We start from the raw sequence: 13,841 nt of genomic DNA on the forward strand, positions 1-13,841 counted from the left end.
CTGCCGCTGTCTCTACTTTCTCTTTCAGAGCCTCTCCACAAACAGGATACAGAGGATTGAGGGGTTTTGATCTTAGGGCATTGGTTTAAGTGGCAGAATTTACTTGCTTTATGCCCGCAAGCTTCATGCCAGCCATCACTTGTACACAGTGTGTGTGTGTCTGAAATGCTCTATGGCTCTGGTCAAAAGTAGTGCACTATAAAGGCCTGGGAAGAGAACGCTAATTCTGACACAGATTTAGTCTCTCTCTCTCATCCATATGTACCTCGGGGGCCATGAAGGCGATGGTTCCCAGGAGTTGGCCTTGGAACTCCCCTGCTCCAGTGCCCTTAGAGGCCAGCCTGGCGGCAGCCCCGAAGTCGGCTATCCGCAGCCTCTGACCTGTGCTGTCAATCAGCAGGTTGGCACCTGGGGGAGAGAGATAGAGTGGAGTGGGGGAAGGGTAGTTATTGAATGCCATAACAGGAGAGATAGGTGAGGTGTGTGAGTATAAGAAAGTGTGAGTGTGTTCTTCCTGACCTGTCCTGACCAGTAAAAATCCCAAGCCCTTATTATAGTAAGCCCCCACAGTCCCTAAAGTTCCACCCCAAAGCTAAAAGGTGGAACACATGAATGAGTGTGTGTGTGTCCTCGGTCTAGCACATAGGGGCTCACCATCCCCCCTCCTTCAGCCCTGAGACAGGCAGCACAATAGCAGCAGGGATTTCCTGTGTGCTGGAGGTCATTTGTGTGTGTGTGTGTGTGTGTGTGTGTGTGTGTGTGTGTGTGTGTGTGTGTGTGTGTGTGTGTGTGTGTGTGTGTGTGTGTGTGTGTGTGTGTGTTTGCGTGTGCATGTGCGTGTGTGTGCACTCACCTTTGATGTCTCTGTGGATGATCTGGTTCTCATGGAGGTAGGCCAGGCCTCGGAGCAGCTGCTCCGTGTAGTTGATGATCACAGCCTCCTTGAAGGCCCCGTACTTGTTCAGAAGATGGGACACACTCCCACCTGTACACAACAGAGAGAGGATCAACCATAGAAATAGAATGACTATAATCTAGTCATTCTATTTCTAAGGGAGCAACAAGTGTGATTGTTATAGGAGGGAGGACAATGCTTCATAGTAGGATAGGGTCAAACGTTACAATTCCTACTATGAAGTTCAACTTCTGGCATTTCTTAATTAGATACATTAAGTTATTGCTGCTGATACATATTCATCCCATGACTTGGTAGTTCACTCATTAGTAACAAAAGTTCAATTAATACTATCAATTTTGAAAAGTAAAATTTTTTTTAATGAATAATCATGTCACAAAGATTAAAATGCAGGAAACAAAAATTATATCTATTTTTTTAAATGAACTAAATCAAACTGGATTGTTTTGAACTGAACAAAGGATGAAAGCAGGAAACGTTTTTTCAACGTTGGATGTGTCATCATCAAAGGCCCTTACCTGCCATCCACTCCACCATCAGGTTGTAGTTGCTCTTCTCGCAGGTGGCCCCCAGCATGCGGATGATGTTGGGGTGGTTGAGGTGGGCCATCATCCGGATCTCCTCCCTCAGAGCCTCCACCACCTCCTCCTGCTCCGACGACGTGTTCCTCACATACGTCACCTAGATGGAGAGGACACACACACTCATGGTTATTAGGGGATGAGAGAGCTGGACATTCTTTTTAAGGGCTACATCTCAGTTTGATGTCACTAGTTAAAATTGAATCAACTCCGACATTGGAATCCCCAGTGTTTCTGCACCAGGGGACACAAGCCACAACCTGGGTGACAAAAGGGACCCATAGGCCCCACTTAGAAACAAGACCTAGCCCCCAATCCTAGACACTCCTGCAGATCCGAAATAATGTAATAGGTTTAGACAATATGGTAACAGCTCCTCCTTGCCCTCTGAACGGCTAGGATGAATTTATCAATTTCTATCATATCAACAGGAGTGAATAGGGGTTGTTTGGAATTCAGCATAGGAAAATCAGCCCTAGGATAGGATCTCTGATTGCCTTGTGTGTGTCTCCTCTTCTCACCTGTTTGACTGCCAGCAGGGTGCCAGTGCCCACGTCCTGGGCCTGGTAGCAGGAGGAGAAGGCCCCCAAGCCGATCTGCTGGCCCTTCAGCCACTCGTGGCCCTCCCTGTAGGGCTGCTTTGCTTTGGTAAGGCCAGGCAGAGTCTCTGGGGTCTGGGGAACCATAGAAGACATCATGTCAGTATGCCATCCCATACCAGGTCAGGATACAATGTTGTGGAACACTCAGATAGATGTTATGTAGAACAAACATTTATGACCTGTAGCCAGGAATCACGTCAGCTCTATTTATGACGTTTCTATCTGCAACGTTTCACGTCTGTCGACTGAACGTGGCCTAGGCCTATTGCCTATACACATACAGGTAACTGCCAAAATAAAGGAACACCAACATGAAGTGTCTTAATAGGACGTTGGGCCACCATGAGCCAGAACAGCTTCAATGCACCTTGGCATAGATTTTACAAGTGTCTGAAACTCTATTGGAGGGACGCAACACCATTCTTCCACGAGAAATTCCATCATTTGGTGTTTTATTGATGGTGGTGGAAAACGCTGTCTCAGGCGCCGCTCCAGAATCTCCCATAAGTGTCCAATTAGGTTGATATCTGGTGACTGAGACAGCCATTGTAAAAACGGCCAGCTTCAGTCAGCTATTTAGTGCTTTCTACATAGGCAGTTCAGCCTCCTATTCACAAGACCCAAACTTCTTTAGTTCTTATCGGTCAAGGTCACGCCAGTCAGTATTATGTTAGCCTATCAGTAGTTAGTATTCACGGGACTTTCAATGTAGCACAAGCAGGGCAGAAACGTGCTTTCAGTCAGAAACGTACTTTCACCATCCTGACAGCATTTCATGGTTTCCCTCCTACTACTCTTTCTCCTACGGTCACAATACCTTTGCTGTCTGATATTTTATTGTGCGTGCATCTAAAAGTGCCTTAAGATGTTTACGTCTTGTTGTTTTCGGAGCTCAAGATTGCCTATTGTTATAACTACCGTTTGTATTGAGGTTGTTAGATAGCTTGCGGTCTCGCTAGCGTTAGCTCTAGCATTAACATTTGTATTCAGAATGTATTAGGACTTAGAATGCATCCTAGCGAGTACCCATTTGTTAGCATTTCTCATGCATGGTGCTATGCTATATTATTTGTGTATATCGCTCATGCTATATTTAATTAAGCAATAATGCACGAGGGGGTGTGGTATATGGCCAATATATCACGGCTAATGGCTGTTCTTAAGCACAACGCAACGCCTGGATACAGCCCTTAGATGTGGTATATTCGTCATATATCACAAACCCCGGAGGTGCCTTATTGCTATTATAAATTGGTTACCAATGTACTTAGAGCAGTAAAAATAAATGTTTTGTCATACCCGTGGCATATGGTCTGATATACCACGTCTGTCAGCCAATCAGCCTTCAGGGCTCGAACCACCCAGTTTATAATCTGGGTTATATTCTGGTTATATTCTGTAGACATTTCTACATTGCTGTATTTGCTATACATTTGTTTATGTACAAGACCTCTAGCTTATGGAGCCTTTTTACTAGTTCATTTATGCAAGGCCTTATTACAATGTTGTATGCTAGCTTGTACTTTCATGTCATGCATATCAGTGCTACAGCCGAAGTGTATTTATTATTTATTTTCAGAACCACAATCATTGTCAGTCACAAATCAGACTCAGAGTGGTCTTGGATGTATGTGTGTGTGTGTGTGTGGATTATCATTAAACCCCCTTAAACTGGAAATACGGTCTCCTCGTTGTTCTGGATGGACATTGCTGTAGTATTTGTATTTTGTATTTATTATGGACCCCCATTAGGGGCGGCCCTCTCTTGGCATGTTTGTTGTGGTGCCATATTCTTTCAATTTTTTAATAATGGATTTAATGGTGCTCCGTGGGATGTTCAAAGTTTCTGATATTTTTTTATAACCCAACCCTGATCTGTACTTCTCCACAACTTTGTCCCTGACCTGTTTGGAGAGCTCCTTGGTCTTCATGGTGCCGCTTGCTTGGTGATGCCCCTTGCTTAGTGGTTTTGCAGACTCTGGGGCCTTTCAGAACAGGTGTATATATACTGAGATCATGTGACACATAGTTTGCACACAGGTGGACTTTATTTAACTAATTATGTGACTTCTGAAGGTAATTGGTTGCACCAGATCTTATGTTATGGGCTTCATAGCAAAGGGGGTGAATACATATACACACACTACTTTTCCGTTATCTATTTTTTTGCATTTTTTTTTAAACAAGTTATTTTTTTTCATTTCACCTCACCAATTTTGATTATTTTGTGTATGTCCATTACATGAAATCCAAATAAAAATCCATTAAAAATTACAGGTTGTAATGCAACAAAATAGGAAAAATGCCAAGGGGGATGAATACTTTTGCAAGGCACTGTAATTTATCTTTGTTTCATAGTGTAGTTTCTTGTTCTTTTTATTCAATTTAGTCACATGATTTCTCAATTTGCAGTACGTTTGACAATCGGTTGTGCAGCCAGACTTCTTTGCCATTTATTTTGCCTCATCCCTCTCAACCATAATATTTTTAAATTCCTCATTAATCCACGGGGATTTAACCGTTTTTACAGTCATTTTCTTAAAGGGTGCATGCTTATTAGTAACTGGTATAAGCAATTTCATAAGTGCAGCGTCTGGTTGCTTCTCATTACACACCACAGACCAACAAATATTATTTACATCAACAACATAGGAATAACTACAAAACGTATTGTATGACCTCTTATAAACTATATTAGGCCCAGCCTTTGGAACTTCTGTTTTCCTAGATATGGCTACCATATTGTGATCACTACATCTGATGGATTTGGATAATGCTTTCATGCTAATTTCCGCAGCATTACTGATATTATGTTTTTATGGTGTAATTATGTAATGTCATAGTATCGTGGGGAACAGGTTAGAGTTACTAGATAAGTGGTTAGGAGACAGAAAGTCTACATTCCATTATGTCAAAGGAGATTACTGATGTTTAGGATAGCATGATTGTTGGACAGGATATATTGACTTGGGGCAAAGGGTAATAACAACAGAGAAAGGGAGTGCCTACAGTGAGGTAAAAAAGTATTTGATCCCCTGCTGATTTTGTACGTTTGCCCACTGACAAAGACATGATCAGTCTATATTTTTAATGGTAGGTTTATTTGAACAGTGAGAGACAGAATAACAACAACAAAAATCCAGAAAAACGCATGTCAAAAATGTTATAAATTGATTTGCATTTTAATGAGGGAAATAGGTATTTGACCCCTCTGCAAAACATGACTTAGTACTTGGTGGCAAAACCCTTGTTGGCAATCACAGAGGTCAGACGTTTCTTGTAGTTGGCCACCAGGTTTGCACACATCTCAGGAGGGATTTTGTTCCACTCCTCTTTGCAGATCTTCTCCAAGTCATTAAGGTTTCGAGGCTGACGTTTGGAAACTCGAACCTTCAGCTCCCTCCGCAGATTTTCTATGGGATTAAGGTCTGGAGACTGGCTAGGCCACTCCAGGACCTTATTGTGCTTCTTCTTGAGCCACTCCTTTGTTGCCTTGGCCGTATGTTTTGGGTCATTGTCATGCTGGAATACCCATCCACGACCCATTTTCATTGCCCTGGCTGAGGGAAGGAGGTTCTCACCCAAGATTTGACGGTACATGGCCCCGTCCATCGTCCCTTTGATGCGGTGAAGATGTCCTGTCCCCTTAGCAGAAAAACACCCCCAAAGCATAATGTTTCCACCTCCATGTTTGACGGTGGGGATGGTGTTCTTGGGATCATAGGCAGCATTCCTCCTCCTCCAAACACGGCGAGTTGAGTTGATGCCAAAGAGCACGATTTTGGTCTCATCTGACCACAACACTTTCACCCAGTTCTCCTCTGAATCATTCAGATGTTCATTGGCAAACTTCAGACGGCCCTGTATATGTGCTTTCTTGAGCAGGGGGACCTTGCGGGCGCTGCAGGATTTCAGTCCTTCACGGCGTAGTGTGTTACCATTTGTTTTCTTGGTGACTATGGTCCCAGCTGCCTTGAGATCATTGACAAGATCCTCCCGTGTAGTTCTGGACTGAATCCTCACGTTCTCATGATCATTGCAACTCCACGAGGTGAGATCTTGCATGGAGCCTCAGGCCGAGGGAGATTGACAGTTCTTTTGTGTTTCTTCCATTTGCGAATAATCGCACCAACTGTTGTCACCTTCTCACCAAGCTGCTTGGCGATGGTCTTGTAGCCCATTCCAGCCTTGTGTAGGTCTACAAGCTTGTCCCTGACATCCTTGGAGAGCTCTTTGGTCTTGGCCATGGTGGAGAGTTTGGAATCTGATTGATTGATTGCTTCTGTTGACAGGTGTCTTTTATTCAGGTAATAAAATGAGATTAGGAGCACTCCCTTTACGATTGTGCTCCTAATCTCAGCTCGTTACCTGTATAAAAGACACCTGGGAGCCAGAAATCTTTCTGATTGAGAGGGGGTCATATACTTATTTCCCTCATTAAAATGCAAATCAATTTATAACATTTTTGACATGCATTTTTCAGGATTTTTTTGTTGTTATTCTGTCTTTTGTGTAGATCCTTTAACCATGTATTGCTACCACTGTATCATCAAAGGTAGTATCTAAGTGAGTTTCAGAGATTGTCAGAATACAAATGTCATCTATTACTAGCAAATTATTAATTTCATTAACCTTGTCTCTTAAGCTACATATGTTCATGTGGGCTATTTTTTAGCACTTTTCTGGGATGCTTGATTGTTTTTATTGCTTTACTGGGAAGTTTAGCAGATGTAGACATGCTCAGGTTATTTATGTTAGTGCAGGGTGCGCTGCACACAGTGCACTTCCTGCTAGGGCACACCGCCTCAGTGCTAACATTATAACTCTGGTTCATAGGCACATGATTACTGCAAACAATAGCTGTAGGATCAGCAGAGGCATTCAGGGAAGTAAGAGGGACATAAATTAGGTTACTTACATTGTGTCTTCCAGCGTCCCTGGGATAATGTACATTTGCTGAAGCATTATGACAAATCAGCGACACAATGGTATGGATTAAATGAGCTGGGCTTGGTTCATTGATAAGTCATTGTCTCAACGCTGACGTATAATGCTGTGAAAGGATCCAGGAACCCAAATGATTTGGGTGGATCCCATCCTCCTTATAATACGAGCTTTGTTTCCAATAGGTATCAAAATTGTCAATAAATGTTACACCCACAGAGCTGCAATAGTCTCGTAGCCAGTTATGGAGGGCTAAAAGTATATCGAACCATTCAATGCCACAATTTAGGGAAGGCAGAGGGCCAGATATTTTGGGGCGTTTGTTGTTGTCAAGTAGAGACCCAATCAGGTTCTTAAAATCCATCTTCAGCTCTTCTGAGCTGCCCTTCATAGTGTCATTGAATCCCACATGAACTATGATAGACTCTAATTTCCTGATGCTGGTTTAAAATGTTTGGGAGCAGCTTATTGATGTCCTGTACTCGTGCTTTTGTAAAGTTTTTGCTTCAGGGACTGAGACATTTCTCACCATTGAACTGCCCAATACAACGGCCGGCCGGAGAAAGGAATCGAGAAATCCGCCCATTCCCACCCCTCACACAATTCGTTGAGCTTTTCACGGGCCCACGAGTAGCAGGATAGCATAAGACCACTGTTCCTGCCGATAGGTCGAGACCTCCCACAGCAGTGGTTACTACCGGCCTGGAAGTCAGCACCTGAGTTTTCTATCTATTTGAATGGTCCTTCGATTTTGTAACCAACCAATACTTTTCAGCCATGGCATATGGTTTACATCATTTTCATGCTGCTCAAACTATTCAGTGACCACTCGTGCCCTGTGGATTAGGGCATTGTCATCCTATGGGAGCATAGCCATGGTAGCCAAAATAATGGCATGCCCAGCATTTTATACATGACCATAAGCATGATGGGATGTTAATTGCTTAATTAACTCAGGAACCACACCTGTGTGGAAGCACCTGCTTTCAGTATACTTTGTATCCCTCATTTACTCAAGCGTTTCCATTATTTTAGAAGTTACCTGTACATGCTGTGGGTTAGAATTTTTTGGGCTTGGTGGGGGATACTATTTGTAAATCATGGTTTATTTAAGCAATAAGGCCTGAGGGGGTGTGGTATATTGGCCAATATACCACGGCTAAGGGCTGTTCTTGTCCGTGGCATATTGGCCATATACCACAACCCTGAGGTGCCTTATTGCTATTATAAACTGGTTACCAACCTAAATAAAACAGTAAGCAAGTATTTTTGTGTCATACCCGTGGTATATTGTCTGATATTCACACGGCTGAAATGCTGTTTCAACCAATCAGCATCCAGGACCCAAACTACCTGGTTTATAATATGGTTTAGCAGTCAACAGGTTGATATGTATGATAAGATTCAGATGTAGGCTATGAGCTTTGGTGTAACAATGTTCAATGTTCTCTACTCATCTGCCAGTTATTATGTCTACTCGGCCTTGTATTGTTATGGTAAAACAACTTGTTGAGTCTAAACCTTTATCAGTAAATTTCCCGGACCTGGACTAAGAAGCATGCTTAATGAAGATTCTCAGTTCAAAGTATTTCTTTGTCCAGTTTTACGCTAAATCTGTGTCTGGAAAACCGGCCTTATAGGTACATAAGTTCCTGAGGGTGTTTTAATTAACTCACATCTGCCTGGACAATGATGCAGTCCTGGTCCTTGTCCACTTGTAGCTGGGGGATGACGGGCAGCGCATCCTGTGACTCCGACATGGCCATGACCACGGCCAGCGCCTCTTCCTCCTCCGCCTCCATCTTCTCCTTGCACTTCTGGTGCTGCGTCACGTCCTCGCTGTACGTCCCGACAGCTCCCCCTTCCCCTAGCACGTCCCCGACCCACTCTGGCGACAGCACGGCCACCTCCGACTGGAAGGTGACGGTTGTGGCGTAGCCGGCTGCCGACATGGAGGCTTCCAGGAGGTCTTCCATGGAGGAATTGAGCTCGGCCGAGGCGTCCAGGCCGCGGAACTTCTCCTCCACGGGGGTAAAGCAGCTGTCCTCGCTGGTGATGAGGGTGGTGGCTCCCCCCATGTGGCCTCCTGTGGAGAGGCCTTCACCTCCGGAGGCACTGGTAGAAATGCTGGCCAACTCTCCCTGGAGGTCCAGCTTCATGCTGTTCTTGGAGGCTCTTGGGGTGGGCGGGGTGCAGAGGGCCTTGGCCCTCTCGGAGGTGGTGGGTCGGGAGGGCTTTGGTCTGTGGATCTGGCTGGAGGGGAGGGGTCGGGCCTGGGTGAAGCAGGGGGAGGGGAGATGCTTCTCGGGGTCCTTGCTGCTGCAGGGCTTCTGCTGGGGGAACCTGCGCTGGGTGCCGGGGGAGCAGGAGGAGGCAGAAGATGCCAGCTTGCTGGGGACGAAGCTCTGGGGTTGGGGTTTGGGACTGCTGTCAGGACCCGGGAAGGAGGTGGAGGGCGAGGGGAGGCTGGGGGCTTGTCTGGAAGAGGGGGAGTTCAGGCACTGGCTACGTGCCCGAACGGGGGGCTTTGGGTGCTCGGCCGGGGCCCCACCGCACGCGGAAGCTGCCATATTGGGATGCCCGGTTTTAGACGAAATGGCCGCTAACCTCTCAGTAATATCCTCAGGACTCGCTCCCACCTTGCCAAAGCAACCTCTCCCTCCCTTTCCGCTGGCTAGCTGAACCGTATGCGTTGGTGTGTTGCTCTCGGTCACGTTGGGCGAGTTCTGAGGTGTGGAGGGCTCCATGAAGGCGGCGCTGGCCTGTTCGTGTGCCTCGCTGGCGCTGTGCTCCATGCTCTCCAGGCCCAGGTTGATGGCGTCCAGGATGTCCATCTCCTCGGCGATGGCAAGCAAGCGGCGGCGCATGCGGGCGTAATGCGTGGAGCTGGTGATGCTCAGCATATCCAGGAGTTTGACGAAGACGTGCGGCACGCGGGCCACCATGCGCGCGGCGCTCAGGAAGATGCGGCGAGACAGCTTACCCACCATGGAGTGGGAGTTGTCGATGGACTGCAGCGCGAAGCTCAGCAGAGGAAGCAGCTTCTGATACCTGGAGAGAGGAGAAGGACAACTTAAAAGGGACAACTTAAAAGGCTGTGTCTCAAATGACTCCCTATTCCCTAGAGAGTGTACAATTTTTTTCAATTAATGAACTGTGTGAGATACAAATGTATGATTCAAGAAAGTGTTTTCCAGAATGGAGAGTGGTTATGATTATTTATTCTTACTTGGAAAAAAGATTTTGAATTTCCATAATGCCACCAACATTACAAATAGCCCAAACTACTGAATAACAAGCTACAAATCAGGAAACCATTTCTAATAAAGTGTGAGGTGTTTATTAAAAGGCCCATACAATATATAATAGAACCTTAGGAGCCTGACAATGAACATTTAGATTAATGGACCAGGTCGTGTCAAAGGCTACGCACTCCAGTCTAAAAGGTCTTGACCTTGTCTCGGTGGTCGAGGAAAAACCAGGCTATACCTACTCAGTGGCCTTGTGGTTAGAGTGTCCGCCCTGAGATTGGGAGTTCGATTCCCGGCTGAGTCATACCAAAGACTGTAAAAAATTGGACCCGATGCGCCTAGAGGAGCGGCAGGTGGCGCTATTTTAACTCACGTTAGGCTGTTAACCATGTCCAATCACCATCTCCATGGCCATGTTTCAAAAGCCAATCATGTATTGGTTCTCATTCTTTGGAAAAAGGACACAGCCTCACACCACTCCATCTTTTGAACAATGGAGGGGTGTGACGCTATTGGATGACTCAGCCAACCACTTGGGGAAAAAAGAGCGATGTCCAGATGATCGAGACAGAACTGTAGCTAGCTAGCTAGCCAACCTTCTCCAACTTTCTCCTGGACTATCAGCTTTTCATACCACAAGGTAAGATTAAAAACATGAATTATACTGCAATGGTGATATTAACCAGAGCCAACTTGTTTTCCAACGGTATCATTTAAATAGCAACTGCTAACATGTGGCTATCAATACCTGCTGCTTAGCTTAGCTGCCTGACAAGCTAGCTAGCTAGCATGGTAACAGTACAGTAAAGTTAGAGTAGCTCTCATTTTCATAGGTAAGAGAACTGTCCAAGTAAAATAGTGGCAACGCATCACTAGTTTCCATTTAGACTCTGCTGTACTCCAGTCCTTTTCATCTTCTTTCTACAATTAAGGGCTTGATTCAATCAGATCCAGCATTAACCCAAGGTTGCGCTTGTGTGTCACAAACCACTCCCTTCCTTCCCACTGGGCACACACTGGTTGAATCAACTTTGTTTCCACATCAATGTAATGAAATTACGTTGAACCAACGTGGAATAGACGTTGAATTGATATCTGTACCCAATGGGATGTGATGTACACTGAACGAAAATATAAACGCAACATGTAAAGTGTTGGTCCCATGTTTCATGAGCTGAAACAAAAGATCCCAGAAATGTTTAATACGCACAAAAAGCTTATTTCTCTCAAATGTTGTGCACAAATGTGTTTACATCCCTGTTAGTGAGCATTTCTCCTTTGCCAAGATAATAATAATATAATATAATATGCCATTTAGCAGACGCTTTTATCCAAAGCGACTTACAGTCATGTGCGCATACATTTTTACATATGGGTGGTCCCGGGGATCGAACCCACTACCCTGGCGTTACAAGCGCCGTGCTCTACCATGTGGCATATCAAGAAGCTGATTAAACAGCATGATCATTACATAGCCGCCTCCAATGTTGTTTTAGAGAATTTGGCAGTACGTCCAACCGGCCTCACAACCGCAGACCACGTGTATGGCGTCGTGTGGGTGAGCGGTTAGCGGATGTCAACATTGTGAACAGAGTGCCCTATGGTGGCAGTGGGGTTATGGTATGGGCACGCATAAGCGACAGACAGCGAACACAATTGCAATTTATCGATGGCAATTTGAATGCAGAGATACCGTGACGAGATCCTGAGGCCCTTTGTCGTGCCATTCATCTGCCGCCATCAACTCATGTTTCAGCATGATAATGCACGGCTTGGGCTGTTGCGGTGACAGTATTACCGCCACACCATAAATGTCCATGTGACCATTGAGTAACAGTAATCTTCTTTTATGCACTCTGGACATGCCTTTGTTGTCACACCCTGATCTGTTTCACCTGTCTTTGTGATTGTCTCCACCCCCCTCCAGGTGTCGCCCATCTTCCCCATTATCACAAGAGTATTTATACCTGTGTTCTCTGTTTGTCTGTTGCCAGTTCGTTTTGTTTCGTCAAGCCTACCAGCGTTTTTCCCCTGCTCCTGTCTTTCTCAAATTCCTGTTTTCTAGTTTTCCCGGTTTTGACCATTCTGCCTGCCCTGACCCTGAGCCTGCCTGCCGTTCTGTACCTTGTCACACCACCCTGGATTATTGACCTCTGCCTGCCCTGACCCTGAGACTGCCTGCCATTCTGTACCTATTGGACTCTGATCTGGATTACTGACCTCTGCCTGCCCTTGACCTGTCATTTGCCTGCCCCCTGTTTTTGTAATAAACTTTTGTTACTTCGACACTGTCTGCATCTGGGTCTTCTCCTGAAACGTGATAGTACAAACTGGCCATGACTGACCCAACAGACTCAGACCAGCTCTGCAACGCCATCTCTTCCCAAGGAGCCACCATTGGAAGGCACGAGGAATTGCTTTGTGGTCTCATGGAAGGGTTCCAGACCTTGGCCGAACGCATTTAACACATTGCTGGAGCATTTCCGCAGGTTGTCTGTTAGGCAGCCTACCACAATGGCACTCAGTTGGGGAGTAGGGAAGCAGGTCCGGGAGGCGCAGCGGGGGGGGGCAGATAACCGGATGTCTGTTCCTGACGCTTTCCGCTCCACGGTCCAGACTTGCCTGCCACCCGCCTGCCACCCGGGCTCCCTTCGGACCCTGGCCTTTGTGCGACAACGCTTTTGATGGCCTACCGTGGTTCCTGACGTCTCCGCGTTCATCGCCGCCTCCACTTCATTCCTCTCCCCAAGCTAACCTCCGCCAAAGAGACGGCCCAGCTCATGGTGCATCACGTCTTCCGGATCCATGGACTCCCAGTGGACATGGTCTCCGACCGGGGTCCTCAGTTCTCGTCCCAGTTCTGGAAGGCGTTCTGCACACTCATTGGGTCATCGGCCAGCCTGTCCTCCGGTTTCAACCCTCAGTCCAACGGCCAGTCGGAGCGAGCCAACCAAGACCTGGAGACGACTCTGCGCTGCCTGGTCTCCGCCAACCCCATCACCTGGAGCCAGCAACTAGTGTGGGTTGAATACGCCCGCAACACCCTTCCCTGCTCTGCCACGGGTTCTCTGGGTTATCAGCCCCCGCTCTTCCCGGAGCAAGAGGTCGGCATACTCTACAACAAGCGGACCGCCACCGGACCCTGGCTCCCCGGTATTGTCTCGGGCAGAAGGTATGGCTGTCCACCCGAGATCTGCCCCTCCACGTGGAGTCCTGCAAAACTTTCCCCCCGGTTTATCGGCCCTTTCCCCATCTCCAAGATCATTAGCCCCTCTGCTGTTCGTCTTCTGTTGCCCCGAACCCTCCGTATACATCCCACTTTTCATGTGTCTAGGCTCAAACCCATGTCTCACAGCCCTTTGTCTCTTGTCTCCTGGATTACTGATGTCTGCCTGCCCTTGACCTGTCGTTTGCATGCCCCCTGTTTTTGTAATAAACGTTTGTTACTTCGACACTGTCTGCATCTGGGTCTTACCCTGAAACGTGATATTTGTAGTACCCAACTTGCTAACTACCATCAGGTCCTAATGGCCTGGTACTCAGGGCT

The 13,841-nt window shown here is 46.4% G+C and overlaps 1 protein-coding gene across 4 annotated transcripts in view; it reads right to left on the reverse strand.

The window, feature by feature from the left end:
- The window catches only part of LOC311100102 (mitogen-activated protein kinase kinase kinase 1-like), a 116,664-nt gene that overhangs the window by 13,147 nt on the left and 89,676 nt on the right, over positions 1–13,841 (reverse strand). For all 4 annotated transcript variants that reach the window (XM_084140848.1, XM_084140847.1, XM_084140846.1 and 1 more), the window contains exons 14-18: positions 8,720–10,094; positions 2,019–2,171; positions 1,435–1,597; positions 854–985; positions 266–408 (exon numbers count right to left, since the gene is read on the reverse strand). In XM_084140848.1, coding sequence (XP_083996974.1) covers positions 266–408; positions 854–985; positions 1,435–1,597; positions 2,019–2,171; positions 8,720–10,094 — 1,966 coding nt within the window. The remainder of the gene's footprint in view (positions 1–265; positions 409–853; positions 986–1,434; positions 1,598–2,018; positions 2,172–8,719; positions 10,095–13,841) is intronic.

The sequence above is a fragment of the Coregonus lavaretus genome (assembly GCF_964263955.1).
Source record: "Coregonus lavaretus genome assembly, chromosome: 24".
Taxonomy (NCBI): Eukaryota; Metazoa; Chordata; class Actinopteri; order Salmoniformes; family Salmonidae; genus Coregonus; species Coregonus lavaretus.